Here is a 23,141-nt window from a genome sequence, read left to right as displayed (position 1 = left end):
AAAAACAGTGGTACATGGATACAGTTGATGGGATGCATATATGTAAGTGTATAACTGAACACAAAATTGAGCCCAGTGTCTTAATTCTTCAGGAAGCTAGCTGCATATTAAGCAGGAAAGAAGGCTGGTTAAACAAAGCAATACCATGCAGCCAACTGTCCTGTTAGGACAAGCTATGTAACCCCAGTTCTGTTTACCCTTTTCTTTCTGAACATTCTTGACAGTTTGTAGATATCAAGTCTCAATATCCACTTGAATAAACTTTGGGCAGCCACAGTCAATGATAATTTGTTAATGTCCACTGATGTTTTAGGCCCTGATCCAGCAAAGCAATTTAACGTATGTTTAATTTTAAGCATGAGACTAGACCCATTGACTAAAATGGGAATACTCACTTGTCTAAAGTTAAGTACATGCTTAAGAGCTTTACTGGATTGAGACTTTAGTTTACATTGCGTTGACATTTCTTGAAATTTGATCAAAAAAATGCAAAGGGCATTTCTGATAGAAGTCATAGCAAACAGACAAGGCTTTTACCAGTTAGTCTATTTATATAATATTAACTGCATAACTACAATAATTCTTGCCATATGAGGTTAAAATGGCAGCCTACATGTGATTATCAAAGAATGATTAATACTAATGATCCCTAAGGCATATTAGCAAGTATCTTGGGGAGAGATTTCCAAAAATAGGGATTTTTCATGAGAACCAAGTGGAGGTATGACAAGATCCATTTCCTGTAATTGGAGTGACAAAATTTGGGGAAGAGGGAGATACTGGTTGACACTGATCTGTCACCTTCTGTGTAAGAACACTAAGAGCAAAAGCTAGTGCCAGTTCAGTGCAAAAATAGTAGTATTAGGCTCCATCAAGCAGAAATCTCAGTTTTGAGTCTTGGAGTATCTCTCTTTTCATGAGCTGAACAAAGCTAAGAGATAATTAAAAGCACTCAGTTTCTAAGTAGAAAGAAGCTTCTGCTGTTCCAGAATACTTTCTAGCTCATCCAAAGGGCTCAAGCTCTTCTTGAGGATACTAGTGGTGTTAGTTACATAAGAGGGTGGGGAAGATGTAGGAAATCTGCTTTTTATGGGAACTAAAAGAATTTCGGCTGCCAGGATCTACAATCTAAACAGGTCTCCAAGCCCATAAGGAAGGTTAGTATCAAATGGTAGGTGTGTTGGGAACATCTACTAATTTAGGATGTTGCCAAGAATTCTCTTCTTTATTTAAAAATAATAATAATAATGTGGGAAATCTTTGGAAATCATCCACCTGACAACCGTGAAATACACAGGCTGTGGTGGCGTTTTTGTGGTTGTTTGTTTGTATGTTCCTTACGCTTGGTCTAAAGTAGTAGAATAATACACTCTATGGTTAAACCTGCAAGAATTAATGCTTGACTTCTTTCACTCTATCCGCCCCCATTATTCAAAAACACATTGAAATGAACACTCTTGGAAATACTACAAAACTGAATTCTTGTGGTGAAAAGATGCAGTACAAAAATGTACAAATTAAAAGGTTTGATTTTCTTATTGTATAATGTTTTAAGAAAATTCATATAAAGGTTCACTGTAAGGAAAAAATACAATTGCTGACACTTAATTCAGCAATACAGATTTATACAGTATTTTAACCATGCCCTTTTTAAAAGAGAACCTGATTCTTGCCACATGAAATTGCATTTGTACAGTAAACCCTCACCACAGATATTTATATTATAAAGCTGCCTTCTAGAGAAATAATCTTGCCTTTATCCACTTTTTCTATGTCTTCCATTCACTACACCGTAATGCCCCAGCAATATTTTGCATTACCTGGGAAGGCCATATGCTGCTTTTGTTTGCTTTGAGCCCAATCCACCACCCACTGAAGTCCATGGAAAAACCTCCATTGGCTTCAATGGGTGGTTGGACTGGATATTTTGATTGTAATGTCAAAGCCTCACTAATAAATAATTAATATTTGCTTGTGTTTTCTACATAAGGCCATTAAGTGTTCAGTTCATGGGTACTGATGGACAAAATGGCTAACTTCCAACCCACTCAAACATAAGATTGAAAATTCAGACTCCCACTCAGACATGATAGGCCCGCAAGTATCACGATTTATCTCTTGTCCATAGCCATGAGGGAGGTCATTCATCAGCACCACCCAGACCATCTCTGCACCATGTCTCAGTCTGAATCCTGTTTGTGAGGGGTCTAGGACACTTTCAGTTGAAGAAAGGTGTGGTCATAGATTGCTTTCCCCCTAAATTCTCAATTATTTTACCAAGGAATTGGAGGTGGGAGATTGCTGGTAAAGTCTCATAATAGATTATTGAGAATTAATCTCAATATCCAATATCCATTTTGGGAGGACTTAATTAGGGAGAGTTTCCTCTCTTTGTGTAAACAACTTGGAGAAGTGCAAAGTAAAATTCTGGGGTTTGATTTACAAATATTTTAAAAATAAACTGAAGAATGTGTTGGAATCTTGCTCATTTATCTTCATTTTTTTAAAAACTCAGTCATTGTGATGCTATTAAATAAACTTTAAAAGATCAAAGAAAATACTTTCCCTCCCCCCTATTTTTTAATATATTGAAATGATAAATGAAGGTTACTTACCTGCAACTGGACTTCTTCAAGGTGGCTCTGCGTATTCACGTTTATGGGTACTGTGCCACCCTGTGGTGTTTTACAGTAAAAACTCTTCTAATAGCATCAACTGGAACACTCTGTGCCTCCCCACCCCTAGCCTCAGGACGCACTGAAGACAAGACTATAAAGGGGCAGAGCTCCTTCACCACCTCAGGTCCTTCCACCCTAAAGACTCTGACAGAGAGGGGAAGGCAGGTGGGAAGCACCAAAGTCCAGATTAGTCTTGCAACTTTAATCCACTGGTACCTGCCTCAGGTGAAGGAAGCAGCTCCAGTGAAATGTGATTGAATCACAGCAATATATGGAAACTTTTGCCACTATATAACATTCAGCAATATGTTGTTTAATCTGCCGAGAAATAATCTTTGAAGAGACCATATACTCCATTTGGTTCTTGACATAAAATACAAACAATCTAAGTGATGTACAAAAACTTTTAATGCTTTCCAAGTAATAGGAGAGAGGGTCATTCTAACATGTAAACTATGTAGTACTGATTCTCCCCATTGAAGTTTTAGGATTTCCCCAGGTTTTCCTAACTTGTCAAATTAATGTTCTGATTTACATGGAAATCAGACACCACTTTAGGTAAAAATCTGGTATCAGGTCTGAGGACTACCTTGTTCTTATGAAAAGAAGTGAAAGGTGGATGAGCCATAAGGCATTCAATTTACTCACTCTCCTAGCTGACGTGATGGCAACAATGAAAGCTGTTTTGAGAGAGAAATGATAGTACACTCAGCCAAAGATTCAAAAAGGTGATTCTACCAACATGGCCAATACCAAACAGATTTCAGGAAGGGACAGGATTTCTGACAGAGGGACACACATTTGATAAACCTTTCATAAATCCTTAACCAAACAATAAGCAGTGATCCATCATCAACTGGAGTATGATACATGGAGATGACTGTCAAGTGAACTTTTAATGATGAATAACCCTGTACATGAAGTATTCCAGAATGCAAGGAATACAAGCAGATACAGGGCAATCAGATTTTCTCTTCCTCAAAGTCTGGAATCTGGTCCACTTTAAATGATAACAGCACCTAGTATCCTATTTTCTAGAATTAATTAGTACCACTACATATGAAGAGTATGACTGCTCAAGTACCAACAGAGTCAAAGACCGATTGTCCATGCTGTCAAGTGACAAGACAGTGGGTCTGCATGAAAGATCTTTCCCTCCTGTTGAGACAGGAGATCTGGAGACAGTGGAAGATGCATAAAGACTCTGCTGGACAGCTGAAGGAAATTGGTAAACCACTGTTGTGGCAAAGCCAGAGCAAAGAGAATCATCCTTGCCGTGTTCTGACATATTTTTCTACTACCTTCTGGATCAGAGGAAAAGCATATATTAACTCTGTCCCCCAGTGGAGAAGGAAGGTATCTGACAGAGATTGACTGTCCCTGCCCGCTCTGGAACAGAATAGGCAACGCTTTTTGTTGGACTTCATTGCAAACAGGTCCACATCTGTTCAATCCTATCTGGAGAATAGGGTCCAAACGCAACAGATTCTCTTGGGAATATTCATGCATCTGAGAGCTGTCTCTGCTGAGCCAATCTACAACTACATTGCTTTCCTCTGCCAGATTCATGGCCCTAGGATAAATGTCATGAAGGATACACCAGCGCTATAGACTTACAGTTTCTGCACACCGGAGAGCAGAGTGAGCACACCCCTGCCTATTGATGTAATATATCACTGATGTATCGTCCGTCACCACTTGCACAACCCTTCCCTGCAGATGAGGAACAACCTTAGAGCTAGAAGAACAGCTCTTAACACCAATACGTTTATGTGCAGGGTGCTCTCCTAATATGACTAGTGCCCTTGAACTGACAAATTATTTAGATGTATCCACCCTCCCCCACCCCCAAGCTGCTACTGGATGCATTTGACATTACTGTCAGGGATGGACCTGGAGCTCTCAGATGCATGAATGTTCCCAAGGGAATCTGTTGGGTTTGGACCCTATTCTCCAGATAGGACCTGGAGGATTGAACCCTTGAAGGCATTTGCTGTGACTGACAACCATTCTAGACAGACTATAATGTTCTGAGGCACAGTGATCAACATGCCTCTGAAAGCTGGCCAACTTGGTCTGTTGACCTGAGACATATGCAAATGCAGCTTAAGTCTGTTTCTCAAATGTGCAGAGTCACAAAAATAGTGGCTGCCATAAGTCCCATGAGACCCAAAAGAGATTCCATCCTCTGAGTGGGATGCTGCCAGATATTTAACATATACTGTCTTATTTTGAAAAGCCTGTCCTCTGGGAGAAAAGCTTTCCATTCCACAGAGTCCAGTATGAAGCCTGTACAAGGGATCCTCTGAGTAGGACAGATAATTGACTTTTAGTGGGTAAGAAGAAGCTCAAGCTCTAAAGAGAGATTGATTACATAGGCAGTATTTCTTAACAGGTCCTTGCACACAGCAGCCTTCAGTAGCCAGTTTTCCAAATAGAAATCAGGATATTTTTGTTTTATCCCTAAGGTGAGCCACTATCATGGAGAGGCACTCTGTAAAAATTCTGGGCACCAGGGAGAGACCAAATAGAAGCACCTTGCACTGGAAATGTCCACAAATCGAAGGTACTTGCAATGAATATGATGAATTGAAATATGAAAATAGGCATCCTTTAGAACAAGAGATGCAAAACAATCCATGACCAACAGCAAAGGGAGTATGGAGACCAATGTCAACATTCAAAACGGAAGCCTTTGAATGTACTTGTTCGAGTTCCATAAGTCTGATATCAGATAAACTGCTCCCCTAATCCTTTTTCTGCACCAGAAAGTATTGGGAATATAAGCTGTGTCCTCTCAGCAATTTGGGAATCTCCATGACTGCTCCTAACAGAAGCAACTTTTCCACTTCTGCAAGAAGAATAGTCTCATGAGAGAGGTCCCTGAAGAGGGGAGGAGCAGGTGGGGGAAGGGAATGTGTTGAATTGCATGCCATAGATGTTTTCCACAATCTCTAGAACCCACTGGTCTGATGTAATTTGCCTCCATTTGTTGATGTGGTGGGCTAGCCTGTTCCCAAAGAAAGGGTAGATTGGTCCTGATTGGCTAGATCTTGACTTCCAATCTTCTAGTCAAAACTGAGACTTGTTCTTCTGAGATGAAGACACTGATGAGGCAGAAACTTGTCTAGATTTTGGCCTAGATTTGAAATGCCTCTTTTGTAGTGACTTTAGGAGGTGCAGGCTGCTGGAACTGCTGACGTTCTTGATTGATGGAAAATATTATGATGATGGCTCGGGGAGGGAATGCATCTGGCATCAGAAAGTAGGGCATGGAGGGCCGCCTCCTAGTAGATGGAATCCTATCCAGAGAGTGAGGCATCTCTTGTTTGTTCTTTTAGTTTTCCCAGTAATTCATCTGTCTTTTCACTGAGAAGACCTTCCCCTTCAAAAGAAATATCCTCCAGTTTAAATCTAGTGTCCATAATCGCAGAGGAGGAACAGAGCCATGCATGTCCCTTGATGGTCACACCAGAGGGTCAGAAGAGGCCCTGAGTGAATGTTTGGCCATGCTCTGTCCCTCCATTAAGATCACATTTGCCAGTCATCATCCCGCAAGTCCTGTAAAAATGTCATCTTTTCCCATAATGGAACTGGTAATGGGCCATGACTGCCTGATAATAATATCGCCACCATAATACCAAGGAACAATGACTAGGAACACCATTCTCCCCAATGAATCAATCCTTTTCCCTTCTTTATCCACTGGGTTGGACTGCAGTAGACCTGATCTAGCTCTGTTACTGACCACCAGCAAGCAAATTAGTGGCAGGGTGGTTATGGGAGTAGGAGAACCTCTCAGATACTATCTGATACTACTTGTCAGCTGTTTTAGAAACAGGCTGACAAGAAGCAGGCATGGGCCACGCAGATTTAGCAAGTTGCAGCAAGCCATCCAAAATTGGTAGGAATATTCTTCTACTTTCAGTAGCACCAAAGATATCAAACACTCAGTGAGATGTCTCTTCTACAGGCACTGCAGGAAGATTTAAAGTGGAGATTCAGATCCAGAGGAGCTGGATCCAATGATCTCTGAACAGTCAGATCTTTAACAGATGACACATACCCTCCAAGTGGATGGAGAGGTAAATTGAAAAATTTGCAGGGTGGTCTCCAGTAAGACCACATACCCCAGGATTGCCAGTCTCCCCAAGGTTTGGGAATATGCCTGCAGGAGGAGGACCATAGGGTGATACAAACTGAGCATTCTTATTCTCTCTTCTTCCTGGTAAGGGTACAGGTCTGGAGCAGAGATAGAGTATTCCAGGGACAGTAGCAGATCTGAATGGAAGTACAGAGATCCAGGTCTTGGGACCATGTACGGGTCCCAGGAGGAAGAATAGAGCATTCAGCCCAGCAACATCCTTTGGCCTCTTCTTCCTAACAGTGAATGAGGAAGAAGATTTTGGTACCAGAGACACATACCTCCTTTTGGAAACTTTCCCCCACTCGGAACTGACGAATCAAGCAGAGCCGTAAGGCGAGCCTGAACTGTTCCTGTGAGAGAACTCTCCAGAACTGAAGATGCGGCTATAACTGGCCCAGAAATCAGCGACAGATCTGGTGAAATGGAGTTGGGGAGGTCAGATCTGAGTATGTCCATCGCCCTTTGCTGTTGAAGCCAGGGGTGGACTGGATCTCCATTTTGGAACCATCGCAGTCCTGTCAGAATCAGATGGATCTGACAATTCTGCACAGGAACTGCACCGCTAACAGTGGCTATGTTGTCTCTATGCCTCTTCTTCTTTGATGCCGTGACAGACAGAACCGAACCCAATCAATTCCATCTTCCTGGATCCAAAAGTGGAAGTCAGAACCAACCCTGACCCTGCAGCTGTAAGGGGTTTAATTGTGTTCTGGTAACTGGAGGTATGAGTAAGGCTACGATTTTGTCATGGATATTTGCAGTAAAAGTCATGGACAGGTCATGGGCAATTAACAAAAAATTCATGGAAGCCATGATCTGTCCATGACTTTTCCTAAAAACATCCCTGAGACAACAGAGATGGAGGGGAGTCCAGCACCCTGCCCTGCTGCATGCAGTGGCAGGGAGCTATGGCCCCTCACCCCTGCCCAGTGGCTGGAAGCTAAGGGGGGGAATCCCCCGGTGCCACCAGTGGGAATGGCTGGAAAGCTCTGGGGGAATCCCCTGCAGGACTGGGGAACTCTGGGGGATCCCCCTGCTGGGCTGGGCTGCTGTGGGGACCCAGTGTCACGGAGGTTGCAGAAAGTCACGGAATCCATGACTTCCGCAACCTCTGTGATATACTCATAACCTTAGGCATGAGGTACAGCACCACTGAAGGTAGCCAACTTGTCTCTTGCCCCTTTTTCCAGAACTGGGATAGTCAAGTCTGACCAAATGGCCCTTGGTTCACACATCTGTAGCCTTCGGGGTTTTATTGCAGGAACTGCAGGAACTGAGTATGACACTGACAGGGGTTGTGGCTCCTTGGAACCCTTCAGTCACTTGGCATTGATAGCCATAGAAACAGAGACTGGCTTCGTAGCCCTGGGATCCAAGACCTGATTAGATCTCAAAGGTCTAGCCTCAAAGGTTTCCTTGAGCAGGAGAAGCTGCAAGTGAGTCTCCATATTCCTGGGGACTGTGGGAATAAGGGTTCAGCAGACTGAATGTGCAGAAGGCAAATGTCCTTCTCTTAGGCACTTGAGGCACTGCAAGAGATTGTTGGATGCCAGGGAGACAGATGAGCAGGAAGCATGCTTGAAACCCAGTTACCTTTTGTTTCTTCCATTCCTCCATAACCCAGAACTGTGAAAAAACAATAATCGCTAATTAACTAAATGATGCTAATGCTAAGAAGAAAAAGACTCTGATTTCAAAGAGACCAGAGCAATTCACATCCACCTAGGCACACAGATGGAAGGGACAGAGGAGGTGAGGGCTCTCTGCCCCTTTATAGAGTCACTCTCAGTGCATCATGAAGCTGAAGGGAGGGGCAGGGAGTGCCGAGTGCTCTAGCTGACATTGCTAGAAGAGGTATTACTGTAAAGCACCACAGTACCTGCAAGTGGGACTATGCAGAGCCTCTTGACAAAGTTGTTTTTCTATTATGTAGATAAACAGGGAAGAAGAAGAAAGTGAGAATCCATGTCAAGATTATTTTAGTAATCTTTTGTTGTCTTTAATGGGTTATGTTTAACTCATCTTCAGAAGATACTTTTTCTGCATCTTTTGAAGTTGTTATTAAAATGGGGTTTCTCCCATTTTGCCTAGATGACGATGTTGATGTTTTTTCTTTCTGCACTGTTTTCATTTTGGTTTATGCTAAATATGCCTTTTAAGAAATGGGATGACATGGCCCTCGGGAGAAAGAAATGAGAGGTTTTTCTGCATTATTACTTCCATCCCCTTATCCCATACAAAAGGATGCCAATTTTTCTAAACTGAAAACAAAATGTAACATCATAAATAGGACACACAAACTCAATCTATCCAGTGTACATAACGGTTCTATAAACCACACAACATCAACATCACAAATCGTCAGCAGGCACAGCTGAGTGTTGTTCAGAGCCAATACAGCAATATTCTCCTTCTAATAAAGAAAAAAAACTGTAAGAGAAGTTTCCACGGAAACAAACTAAACTGACAAGTTAAAAAAAACAACAACAAAAGTTATGATAGTGTCAATTATGATCTTCTTTCCATGGCTACCCCTCTATACTTCCACTCCCAAGATAAAGGCAATATTTGGGAAGTGGGTGACAACTTAGTGTAAACTAAAATTTCTTACCACTGCCACTGCCCCACCACCACACCTCACTTCCCAGTAGCCATACTATTCCTGGGGCTACTGTTTTATCACTGTTGCCTCATTGTCTCATTTACAAAGAGGTACGCTGTGTTAGAATTCTTCCCTTGGAATTTGGAACTAGTGTATAAACAACCTTATCTCCTGCTCGCTGTGCGCAGTATACTTGTAATTCCCCATCATAGACATAGCATTGCACACAATGAATCTGATCCTGGCCCCCAGCTCCATCCCGTTTTCGGTGCACCTCATTTGGAAGTCATCACCACCACTTGGTCCACTACAACCCAGATTTTGTTAACCTTCCAAGCAGGATACAAATCCCATCCTTTCCCCTCTTTATTTTTTTTAAACTGCTGAGGAAGTATAGGTTGAGATGAATATGGGCTGTGCTTTGTTGTTTTTCATTTATGGGATAAGTGCTCAGAGCATTGGAGGGGAACCTATGTGTGTATTTTCAAAATTTTGAGAAATAAAGTAAAAATAGAAAATTATTGTTGGATAGAGAGCTACCCAAGGGGCTTCTGAGTTTTGGTAATTACTATATTTTGGAGGTTATTTTTGGTTGCTTAGTGATGAAAACTGAAAGACACAGTTTTGGAGCAGGTTTTCGATATTGTTTCCGTGGCTAGTGTCAAGTCTGTCACTCAGAATGTGAAATCTGGTGGTGATATGCAAATAAACAGTGGAGTTTAAAACCTTGGAGTGGTGTACCAAACATTCATTGCTCTGTAGTGCACCTATATTTTTCTATTTATATTGGTGGCTTTTATGGATTCATATAGTTTAAAAAAAAACTGGAAATTTTTGCATCAGTAGATTTAAAACTCCTCCAGTATACATATTTAACCTGTTTACTTCACCTGCCAAGAATGCTAGATCTGAATAAATTATTGAAGAATAAAGGAAACAGCATAAAGTTAGCAAGCAATGAACTCTATGGACTTATCATGTAACCTTTTATTTTAATTACATTTTCCCACATTTAAAACAATCGCATTAACAAAATTTGGTTCTGACGCTGCAGTTGACAGCACATGGGTAGACTTCTGCACCCACACAAAGATCCACTGCAGTCTACCTGTGCCTGGGGCAGCTCTAGCTTTTTTTGCCACCCCAAGCACGGCAGGCAGGCTGCCTTTGGTGGCGCGCCTGCGGGAGGTCCCCGGTCCCACAGAATTGGCGTACCCACTGCCAAATTGCCACCAAAGCTGCAGGACCAGGGGACCTCCCGCAGGCAAGCCGCTGAAGGCAGCCTGACTGCTGCCCTCACAGCGACCGGCAGGGCTCCCCCCATGGCTTGCTGCCCCAGGCACGCGCTTGGAGCGCTGGTGCCTGGAACCGCCGCTGTGCCCGCCGCTGCGCCTGTGCGCTATCAGTTGCAGCATTAGAGCCTTAGAGGGTAAACTGGGCAAATATCCCTGAAGCGTCCCTGACAAAACTCTTTCTTAGCTTACATATAAAATATTGAGTCTGAAAGCCATTTTGTAAGAAATGGATTCTTTCATGGTCTCCCCTTCTTACCTAAGTCCCATTCTCTCACTAGTTAGTTTTCAAGATGTTTCATTCTGTGGGACATCAGGAAAGGCACCACTTCTTGTTTTTTTGTTTTTAAGGATCTTCTAGATTAGAATACAGAGGAAATCCTTGAATATGTGCCCACCACAACTGTATGCAGTAGGTCATTTGGCCGGCTGGACAGGAGACAAGGCGCTTACTGTCTCTATAAGGGTTCTGTCAGTAATTGGTGGCAGAGAGGGAGGAAGGAGAAGCTTCCCTTGGATGGAGCAGGGAAGAACAGGAAGTAGTTGGATCAGTTAGAGGAACTGCCCTTCTGGGTGAGCAGGAGGGGGTGGAGTATTTATACCCTAGGCAGTTCTGGTGAAGCCCTTTCTTACTGGGATTTCTTACTGGCAACAATCTGAGTCACAGTAAGACCAGGTTTCTTTATGATCCACTGTAGGTATTATGCTAGTTGCCCTTTTTCCTTGAAGGCTGGGAAGGAATTTTCCCCTCAGATTGGCTGGGCAGGGTAGATATTTTCACCTTCCCCACTGCAGGGCAGGGTTCCAGTAGGAAATGATGACGACCTCACTGTAAAATTTACGGCACCCAGATATTTTTAGTGGATAAGGTTGTGCCCTAACTAAAGCACATCCATTACCTCTTGTCTGTCTTCTGGCATGGCCACGCAATGTCCCATTTCCTTTAGACCATCAGTCTCTTCAAAAAGCATTTTCAAAAGTGGACAACCAGGACCGGCTCTAACTTTTTTGTTGCCCCAAGCAAAAAAGAACCAACCCCTAACTGCCACTCCGCCGAAATAACCCCCCCCGAGTGCCGCCCCGCTGAAACAAAAACAACCCCTCCTGAAGGCTGCCCCGCCAAAACAAAACCCCTTGAGTTCTGCCTCACCGAAACGATCCACCCCCCAATGCCGCCCCGCCAAACCAAAAAAACCCAAACAAAAAATGGAGCGCTGCCCCACCACCCCAAATTGGCCGCCCCTTAGAAGATGCCGCCCCAAGCACGTGCTTGGTCAGCTGGTGTTTGGAGCTGGCCCTGTGGACAACGATTCTGGGTACCTCATTTGTGGGGTGACCAACCTGAAACATATGTGAGTTGATTTCCATTGACTCTCATTGACTTCATTTGGACTCGTGAGTTCCACGTTGGGCCCCCAGAAGTTGAAGCATCCAGAATTAATGGCCATTTTTGAAAACAATGGTCATAACTCTTAAAATGTGGTTGGAAAAATCCTCAGTTTGCACAAATCCTTTCCCTCTTCCAGACATCAGCCCAGTGGAGTAGCACGCTTGCTGCTTTCTCACTGCCACTGCCATCTCTTCTACACTAACCAGTCAATGGCAGAGGGAGGAGCAGCCCTATCCTCGCTTCCCACCCACCTCATTACCTTGAAACATACAGTCATAGAGTTCCACGTTTGTGTGTACGCAGACTCAGGAAGACATCTTGCATCAGTTTGTGTAAAAATGCTATAGTCACAACCAGAAGGTCTAGAAACTATTTCTCCTAAATGAAAAATTAAATTCTTCAGAGTATGGTTGGGGGCGGGAGGGAATGGAGAGGATATGATTTCCCACTCCCACATACACCATCTCTCATCTGTTCTACTATAGGGTAATAAAATATAATCAGAACATTGAAGAGGGGAAAAAATAGCTTTCTTCTCATGAAGTAATTTACTTTGCTGGTTGGTTGGTTGTTTAATCAGTGACAGTGGTACCTATGAAGGTTGCCATGTTTGCTTGTAAAGAGGGCTCCTGTTAATTTATTAACTGTATAATAATTTGTTCACTATCTTACAGCCAAACAATACAATTGTCCCCAAGCCCCCAAAATATATCTTAAAATATAACATTACTAATATTTTCAGGCACAAATCATAATTTCTCTCAATAAGAATTTGAAATATATTCAGAATGTCTGAGTGGAAACATGATTCACTAAGCCAATATTATTACTTTTACTAGATGAGCTTTCACTGTTAATTATTTTTACAAGCATAACAGTCAATAAATGGGGGAAGTAAGATGCTGTTCATTTGTCATCTGAAGCTCCTTGAAACCTTGTCTATTTTTTGAAATACATTTAATCACAAAAGCCTGTAATGGAATAAACTTAAACAGTTTATCTCCAAACCACATCTTGTATAAGAAACTACTGGCCCCTGCCCCATAACTATATAAACAGAAAAAAATGCAATGTTTCACAGAGGTTGTGAAAATTAGATACTTCAGGGGTCAAATTCTGCTCAGGGTGAATACTAAAGATAACCATGGCAGCGCACATCCATGGGGCAAAATATAGCCCCAAGCAGTAAAGTAACATGGGAAAGACTTTGTATACTTTATATAGCCCCCTCCACTATAAAGTCTGAATGCCTCATAATCATTAGTGAATTTATTTTTACAGCATCCTTGTGAGGTAAGGAATTATTATTGTGCAAGTGAGGCACAGCAATAGAGGATTTATCTAAGAAAGTCTGTAACAGAACAAGGATTTGAGCCCAGAACTCCTCAATCCCAATCTCATGTATTAACCACAAATCATCCTTCCTCACTTTTACACATCTAGAAGCAATTATAGTTATTCAATATCTGCCTTATTATACCTAATTATGCAGGTCCCAATGGCAGTTTTGTCCAAATGTGTGCAGTGCTGGGCTCAGATACTTAATAGCTATGTTTGAAAATTTCATCACGTCTCACTTTTGATTCCCAATAAAAAAAAACAATACCGTTGATCCTCAGGGTTCTTTCCTTTTTAATATGACTGGCATTATCTACTTTGTGTAGAACTCTATTTTATCTGAGATGCAGAAAGGTAATTTAAAACAACTGAGCTACAGTAGTTACATCAGTGGAAACTGATATTTTGAGAGTAATTTTCTGTAGGCATAGAATTCACCAAAGCTGTTAAAGTGAAAAATCTTCTGTAAGTACATTAGCTAAATCAAACATTTCAGAAACAACTTTTTCGTTACAAAGTAGCAGGATATGTGTGGCAATGGAAACTATTTTAGGGACTAACCTGCATATATTTTAGCATGTTTTAACAGCTTGGTCTAGCAATTATTTCTTTGCTGCAAGTAAAAAGCTTTTTTTTACCTTCTGTTATCAAGTCCTTTTCTTTCTATTTTTAATTAAAACCAGGTTTAAAATTTGAAATGAAATTCTCACAAGCAAGCACAAAGCACACTAAATGATAAATATATCTTTGTAGCACAGAGCCCAACATAGTGAATCATTTGAATGTATCACTTACACCTGCCCCCATTAACATAGGGTCTACCATGCTAAACACACTTCCAAAGGACTGGAAGTTGGCCAACGGATTGTTTAATTTTAATAGAAAAGTATTCTATTGCCACAGCTGTCTCATTGTATATCTATCAGATTCATTACCACTAAGAAATGGGCCAGATTAGTCTATCAAAAGAACAGGGTAGCCAGTAACAGATGTATTTCCTTGGCTACTCTGTGTAAGGTTTCCTGAGACCAAAACTGAGAGAACTCCTCCCGCATGTAAAATTAGAGAGGACCAGAAATGCTGGTTAGCTTTTATTTTTTACTGCAGAAAAGCCCAATGTTTTGAGAATATGCAATCCAAGAAATATCAGAAATACAAATATAGTCAATCCAATAACTTCTGTTTGTTTTCGATTGCCTGATTTATTACAATACTATCACCAAAGCACTCAATTTATAAATATTATTTCTAAAAGAAAAATACTGCATCTTTTAAAGCCTGTTAAAGTTTACCATGATTCACACAATAAATAAAATATCAAGTGTCTTTGCCCCAGGCTCGCTTTCAGCCGCTGTATAATGCTCAAGTGCAGTAGCCTGATAAGTGCTAGAATTATTCACAGGGATTTTTTTTTCCAGTTATCTCAGATAGAGTGCCAAATCTTGTTCATCTTACTCATATGGGATGTCACATTGACTTAGTGAGACTAGGGTGAAATCCTACGTGATTTATCCATAATGTCTATCAGAAATCAGTGGCTCCAGTTTGATTCCTCCTTCTGTCACATATGCGAGCTGACTGTTTTCAACCACTGTAATCATGGAGAGACATTTTCTTTAGTCATGCCCTTTGCAGCTGAAAACAAAGAACACAAGCACTAGCCTGGCCAAATTTCATCAGAAACTTTCTCTAGACCCTCAGCTATGCCTTTACTCTAGACCAGCAGCTCTCACACTGTGGGTCAGGACCCCAAAGTGGGTCGCAATCCCATTTTAATGGAGTCGCCAGGGCTGGCGTTAGACTTGCTCTGGCCTGGGGCCAAAGCCCAAGCCCCACCGACTGGGGCCGAAGGCTTCAACCTGCTGGCAGGGGTCAGGTTACAGGCCCCCTGCCTGGGGCTGAAGCCCTTGGGCTTTGGCTTTGGCCCCCCATCCAGGACAGCATGGCTTGGGTGATCTCAGGCTTAAGTCCCCCATCCTGGTGTTGTGAAGTAATTTTTGTTGTCAGAAGAGGGTCGCCGTGCAGTGGAGTTTGAGAATCCCTGCTCTAGACTATTAACCTCCTACTTAAATGCCTATTAAAACAGGTTTCTGCTGGTTTTGCTACTTTCCCCTTTCATTGACCTTTCTATTTGTCACAGGAATTTTAAAGGTGAATTGAAGTAATATAAATCTAAGTGTATAACTTGTCTGACAGGTCAGATCATTAACATAAGGTACCTATAAATTAAAAAGAAATACATTTTCAAATAATTTCAGGGGAAAGAGTTCTTTTGTAGGAGATCATTGTCAAGAAGCACAGACTGTAATTAATAGAAATGGTACCTATATCTGGAGGAAGCTAGAAGTAAACTATGAAGAGTAAAGCAAAACTGGTACCTTAAAATTCTTCCATTAAAATTCCTTGTAAAAAGTATGTTATCCACTATAAAGTGGACAAAATTGAAAATTCATATTTGAGGGTTCTAGACATGCATGAGAATTGTAAACAAGGCAATCTGACAGTTCTGAATAACTGACTAACAGGATTTCTAAAAAAAACCTACACCATTATCATAGCCTGGCACCTCCTCCTCAAAATTCCTCATATCTAGCTTCTTTTAGAAGCATACTTGTTTGTGAACTTTATATTTGAGAATTAGTAGTGTGAGGGAAGTGCAAATTGGAATTTAATTTAAGTATCAAAAGTTATTCTAATTATATTGTAAATCTAATTAAAAGACAACATTTTTGCTTCTATAAAAATGGAACTGAAAAGCCTCTGTCTCCAGTGCACTTGTTTTGTACCAGACAGACATCTAAGTCAAATAGACTGGACATTTCTACTTATCTCTCTACTTGCTCATCTTTACCCCTCCCCTGCTCCCTCAAGGGCACAATGACATTTTTACAGGCCGGAAAATGAAGAAGTGTGATTTCTAAAATGCTCTCAGAGCAAGGAGAGGACACAGAATGCTGCTAAATGAAAAATGATGGTTACTTCCCTGTCTCATTTTATTGAAAAAAATGTGTATTATTTGCAATATGTAGTCCTGGCTAACCAGGATATTAAAAGAAGAAAAAATATGGATGATATTTATCTATATCAGATTTCTGTGTAAAGCTCTAAATTGGGACTATATTTCCCCCTAGAGAATGGAAAGAGGATTCTGTTTTGTTTGTTAATTACAATAAATATTGCTCTGGAGAGAACTGCTGGTTATGGTCAAAATGATTATTTTAAAATCTTTTCTGTATCTGTTGTTATTTTTAATGTATTGTTTTATACTAAACTCTAAACGAAGATCTGTGCTTTTAGTCCACTCCTGAATGCCCAGGGTGAACTTTTCATTTGTATATTAATATAGCTCCTCCTGCAAAGGTGCTACCTGAGATCATTTATCAGCACAAAACAAGAGGTAATTGGAAAAATAAACACAACAGGTGAAGATCAAAAACTTGATTATTTTATAGATAAATACATCTGTGCATTGAGACAACTTCCTAGCCTTTCTAGGGAAAATAACATTTTAATGAGGAATCATATATACTGCAGCAGAAATTCTGGGGAGACTGCCAAATTCTATTATGAAAGAACCAAAATGGAAATTGACAAGAGCCTTCCAGCCTAGGTGCTGGAGATAGGGTGACCGGACAGCAAGTGTGAAAAATCGAGATGGGGTGGGGGATAAGAGGAGCCTATGTAAGAAAAAGACCCAAAAATTGAGACTGTCCCTATAAAATCGGGACATCTGGTCACCCTAGCTGGAGAGGTAAAGAGCCTGGATCCCTCTGGTTGGTTCTGTGAAGCGTGCATTTTTCGTTGGAAATTCCAACAACTTTTTTTTTTTTTTGACCAGCTCTTGTTGGCAGGAGTGGACATCTTTAACATTTGGTCAAGATTCCACAGGAACCCCACCATCCAGGGCTGCCCAAGTATGCACAGACTCAGTGCATTCCTGATGTACCCTACCCCTCCTTCGTGGCTAGCACTGCTCTCTTTGGGGGCTGCACTGATCACTGACAGGCCCTTGGCATGTTAAGGGTTCCAAGGTAAAGAGTTACACAAAGGAAGCCATTCTCAGGGTATGGCTACACTTGAAACTTCAAAGCGCTGCCGCCGCAGCACTTTGAAGTGCGAGTGTGGTCGCAGCGCCAGCGCTGGGAGAGAGCTCTCCCAGTGCTGCACGTACTCCACATCCTGATGGGGTTTAGCTTGCAGCACTGGGAGCTGTACTCCCAGCGCTGCGGCACTGTTTACACTGGCACTTTACAGCGCTGTATTTTGCAACGCTCAGGGGGGTGTTTTTTTCACACCCCTGAGCAAGAAAGTTGCAGCGCTGTAAAGCGCCAGAGTAGCCAAGGCCCCAGTGTAGCACAAGCTTTGTGCCTACAAAGCCAAAGAGCTATGCTAAGTAATCTTGAGTGCCATCTACTGGCACTTTATATAGTAACTATGTACATGTATAGATAGAGCCCTCTTAATACACCAGAGCAGTGTTTGCCATCGCAACTCCTCCCCCAGGTGGCCTTTCCAGCTGTCGCAGCTGGCATAACCCAGAGCTAAATCAAGCCCCCATTGTATCCTATTTTCTTGGCACAAAGAGTGGCTCCAAGGCTGGGAACCTGTTTAAAGGACAGCTCTTAAGATTCAGCGTGATAGCTCTTAAGGCTGAAAAAGAAAATTGTTAATTTTATTGTACTGATAGAATGACCTGTTATGGTCTGCCTGCTGTGCAGGTGTGCTAAGTCCACCTATTAAAAGTAGTTACCAAATTTCTCCTTGAAAAAATTGGTGCATGTGGCATAAAGCAGCCTCTCCCCAACTCTCTTCATTTTCCATTATAAAAAAATTAGATACATTAAAAGCAGGCAGATAAAGATGAAGCAGCAAGTGAAAGCCAGACCCAAAATACATAGACGAATTCATAAGTACCAGCACTAGCTTAGTTCATTATTATATTAAAAAAAAGTTCTCAAAGAGTAAAATATTCAGGGATCTGATTAGCACGGGCCTTTAATCTTTTTCCCCTCAAAAATATTTCATTTTCCTGCAGTGAGGCAAACAGTTATTGCCTTCACTGCCACTACACTATCTGATGCTCTCCCAAAGTCACAGTATTGTCTCCTCTGCTGTCCCAAGTAAAATTCCATTATAACAACCCCACCACTTCTGACCCTATTTCATCTGAATCCCAAAGTTGAGGAAGGTAGAAGAGACAAAGGAACAGAGGAAACAAATTAATGATTATTTGGATAATTTAAGATTAAATGGGTTGAAATCCAGTCAGGAGAAACTACTTTTCAAATGCTCCTAACACAGAATCATTCCTCCCGGATTCTCCCATCCCTGAGAAGCTTTAAGTGTTTCTTAGTTTATTGTACTCATTCTCTACGTTGTTGGAAATTATTGTGTTCCATAGCTAAAACTTTGTAATATAAACAATATTTCCTTAAAAGACAGCATAATACAGACCAGGCGTAAGAATTTAGATTGATTGTGCTCATGCAGCCTTTGGCAGTAGTTAAAAAACCCATAAAAAAGGTATTGGGAAGCATCTGCATAGTTGGGGGAGAGATAGCTCAGTGGTTTGAGCATTAGTCTACTAAAACCAGGGTTTTGAGTTCAGTCCTTGATGGGGCCACTTAGGGAACAGGAACACAACCAGTTTTTGGTCCTGCTAGTGAAGGTAGGGGGATAGACTCAATGACCTTTCAGGGTCCCTTCCAGTTCTATGAGATAGGTATATCTCCATATATTTATTATGTTTGAGTTATTGAATTTAAATTGTGGAAGTTACTTTCAATATATATTTACTATATGTATTTAGAAGATACTGATTACCATAGTATTTGAAGCTGAATTTGGGACTATTGTCTCCATAACTAAGGAAAGCTGAGACTATAAATCTTTAGTGAAGTGCATCCACAACAATTTTGGCTGAGGTAATGAATTCTGCAGCATGATTTACTTCTATACATTTTAGAAGAGAGAATAAGCATGAGAAGTTCTGTCATAAGTCTGCATAAAAGATCCTAAAACAAAACAGCGGGATGATGCAAATGATTGTTTGAGATAATAACTAATCCAGGTTATAGACTGAAATTGAGGTATTTGGAGATTAGCTTCTAAGAAGCTTGGGCAATAAACCGCAAAAGACGATTACAATATGGAGAAAACTGAATGCATCAGCAAAAAAGTAGTAACTATATTGCATAGATACATAGATTCATAGACTCTAGGACTGGAAGGGACCTCAAGAGGTCATCAAGTCCTGTCCCCTGCCCTCATGGCAGGACCAAATACTGTCTAGACCATCTCTGATAGACATTTATCTAACCTTGTCATAAACAGATAGCTAAGGGTTAATGTCTCTTTCACCTGGAAAGAAGTAACCTGAAACACCTGACCAGAGGACCAATCAGGAAACAAGACTTTTTCAAATCTGGGTGGAGGGAAGTTTGTGTGTGAGTCCTTTGTTCTTTCTCTTGAATCTGTCCCTCTCGGCTATGGGAAGGATTTTTCTATTTCCTGCTTTCTAATCTTCTGTTTCCAAGTTGTGAGTACAAAGATAGGTTTGTTTTTTTGTATTTACATGTATGTAGTTGCTGGAATGTGTTAAATTGTATTCTTTTGAATAAGGCTGTTTATTCATATTTCTTTTAAGCAATTGACCCTGTATTTGTCACCTTAATACAGAGAGACCATTTTTATGTATTTTTCTTTCTTTTTATATAACGCTTTCTTTTTAAGACCTGTTGGAGTTTTTCTTTAGTGGGGAACTCCAGGGAATTGAGTCTGTGCTCACCAGGGAATTGGTGGGAGGAAGAAGTCAGGGGGAAATCTGTGTGTGTTAGATTTACTAGCCTGACTTTGCATTCCCTCTGGGTGAGGGGGAAAGAGAGATTAGCTCTCGGTACTTCTGTTTTCCAAGGCTGGAAACGGGGAGGGTGGAATCCCTCTGTTTAGATTCACGGAGCTTGCTTCTGTGTGTCTCTCCAGGAACACCTGGAGGGGGGAAGGGAAAAGGTTTATTTCCCTTTGTTGTGAGACTCAAGGGATTTGGGTCTTGGGGTCCCCAGGGAAGGTTTGGGGGGATTAGAGTGCCCCAAAACACTCTAATTTTTTGGGTGGTGGCAGCTTTACCAGGTCCAAGCTGGTAACTAAGCTTGGAGGTTTTCATGCTAACCCCCATATTCTGGACACTAAGGTCCAAATCTGGGACTAGGTTATGACAAACCTACTCTTAAATATCTCCAGAGATGGAGATTCCACAACCTCCCTAGGCAATTTATTCCACTGTTTAATTACTCTGACAGTTAGGAACTTTTTCCTAATGTCCAGCCTAAATCTCCCTTGCTGCAGTTTAAGCCCATTGCTTCTTGTTCTATCATTAGAGGCTTGGTGAACAAGTTTTCTCCCTCCTCCTGATGACACCCTTTTAGATACCTGAAAACTGCTATCATGTCCCCTCTCAGTCTTCTCTTTTCCAGACTAAACAAACCCAATTATTTCAGCCTTCCTTCGTAGGTCATGTTCTCTAGACCTTTAATCATTCTTGTTGCTCTTCTCTGGACCTTCTCCAGTTTCTCCACATCTTTCTTGAAATGCGGTGCCCAGAACTGGACACAATACTCCAGTTGAGGCCTAACCAGCGCAGAGTAGAGAGGAAGAATGACTTCTCGTGTCTTGCTCACAACACACCTGTTAATGCATCCCAGAATCTTGTTTGCTTTTTTTGCAACAGCATCATACTGTTGACTCATATTTAGCTTGTAGTGCACTATAACCCCTAGATCCCTTTCTGCCATACTCCTTCCTAGACAGTCCCTTCCCATTCTGTATGTGTGAAACTGATTGTTCCTTCCTAAGTGCATGCTTCTAAAAGATGGAAATAGAAGGACACAGTCAATAACCACACATGCAGTGTAAAATAAAATAACAGGTTGCTCGCTTTTGTGTGTTTGTACAGGCAGGGTCTTGATGGTTCATGTAATTTTTGTCTGCTTTTTAATTTATGTTTAATTAACTTAACTACTTTTGGGAGGGATAATTAGGATTTGTGTCTGCTGCCTTATTCCTTTATTTCTCTATTCCTCCTCTCTCCTTGCCCCCTAAAGTTCAGGAATTCTAGCCTGAAAAATATGGTTGTATTGAATCAATACAACTAGCTATCATGATGCATTAAATTAAAACTAATGTTTCTTAACATTTAAGTTATATAAATACACTTTTTGTCTGTCATGGGGGTTCTAGCATTCCTAAGTAAAGTGATGTAAAGTTTTCATAGAATTTTTAATATGGAATTCAAAGTTGTTTGTGTTTAAAATATGACAAGCCAAGGACAAGGAGTTGGCATATAGGAAAAGTTTAGTGTGCTGTATAATCTACTGCTTAGAACAAGAGAGCTCTGATGCCTCAGGTTGCTGAGTCAAGACAATTTAAACGAAGAATTTTATGCAATTTACTCTGAGAAGCAGTGAAAATATAACTGAATGCAATTATGTCATTTACACTGCTCATTTAAGTAATTTCAAAGTAAAAATGTTTTTATGCAGTCTTGAACCAGCAATAATACTCTTGTTGTACTCAGCAGGCTCAGAGATTTGATGGATACATATAATAAAATTCTGAATATCTACTATTTTGGAAAACAAGAAGCTGTGGCACAGATTTTCAGTACTTAGATGCCAAAAGTCACTTGACTTAAATGGGATCTATAGTTTCTCAGCATTTCTGAAAATCAAGCCACATACTTGCATCTTTTATATGGATTTAGAAGCCTAACATCAGGCACCCAGGTTTGAAATTTTTGGCCTGTGTATCTCTGGTGTCAAGTTTATAAAATATATGTTGCACGCTCACTGACAGCCTTCATATTCTACATAACTCATAACCCCACCCATTGCTGATAGTTCACAAATTTCATGTTTCTGCAACTCTCTTGTAAAGAGGGGTACATCTGTGATTTCATCTGCAAAGACATGAAATCCTAATGCTAATTCAGAAGTTATGGGGTTGATGCAGAAATTATGGAGTGAGGTTCTATGGTCTGTACTATGATATACGAGAGGTCAGACTGCATAATAATGATCCCTTGTGGTCTTAAAAAAATCTATGAATATTGAACTAATGTAAATCAATAAACAAGGAGCATGGCAAAGTCTTATACTAATGTAATAAATGACTTGGATAGGACCCTGTTTGTTCAACAATATACCATACAATCTTACTTTGCGATGTGATGTTATATATATTTGTTTCCATAAGAAACAATGCTGTGTTGCACAACTACTTCCTGGTGAGACATAAGGATGCCATATTAGCATATAACAGCTCTCTGTTTTAAAACAGTGTCACCACTGCGCAATACACAGGACTTCTATCTCCTCTGAAAAGAAAGGGTTGTTGTTTTTTTAATAAGTCTTAGGGGTTCTATTCTATTCCAAAAATATATTTTTTCATTCCCTGAAGTCTGAAAAAAGGAAAACTCTGGAAATTGTCTCCTGTTCCTATTGATTGTTGGATATTGTTGCCTAGAGATAATATATAAGCTACAACAAAGCACTTTTAACAACTGGTTTTTGATACAGTGTTCATATTATTTCTGAAGTGCTGACCTGTGCAGCTGTGTCTTATTTTAGATTACCTCACAGGGATTAGACAGTCAGCAAAGCAGCATCTCTGTGTAATCATGCACTACATAGTGCAAATC

General features: G+C 40.9%; 1 protein-coding gene across 8 annotated transcripts in view; it reads right to left on the bottom strand.

Moving 5' to 3' along the window:
* The window catches only part of AKAP7 (A-kinase anchoring protein 7), a 147,609-nt gene that overhangs the window by 31,097 nt on the left and 93,371 nt on the right, over positions 1 to 23,141 (bottom strand). Inside the window, exon 1 of one of the 8 annotated variants that reach the window (XM_030556309.1) lies at positions 2,616 to 2,868. The exons of 5 other annotated variants lie outside the window; for them this stretch is intronic. Coding sequence is in view for 2 of the 3 variants with exons in the window: in XM_030556304.1 (XP_030412164.1) it covers positions 14,956 to 15,038 (83 nt within the window). In the remaining variant the exon portion in view is untranslated. Of the gene's footprint in view, positions 1 to 2,615; positions 2,869 to 14,792; positions 15,083 to 23,141 lie in introns of those variants that run through there. 2 more of the 8 variants (XM_030556304.1, XM_030556307.1) reach the window with 2 other exon arrangements.

The sequence above is a fragment of the Gopherus evgoodei genome, chromosome 3 (assembly GCF_007399415.2).
Source record: "Gopherus evgoodei ecotype Sinaloan lineage chromosome 3, rGopEvg1_v1.p, whole genome shotgun sequence".
NCBI lineage: Eukaryota > Metazoa > Chordata > Testudines > Testudinidae > Gopherus > Gopherus evgoodei.
The sequence above is the reverse complement of the archived record's forward strand: the minus strand, read 5'-3'. Positions and strand labels throughout refer to the sequence as shown.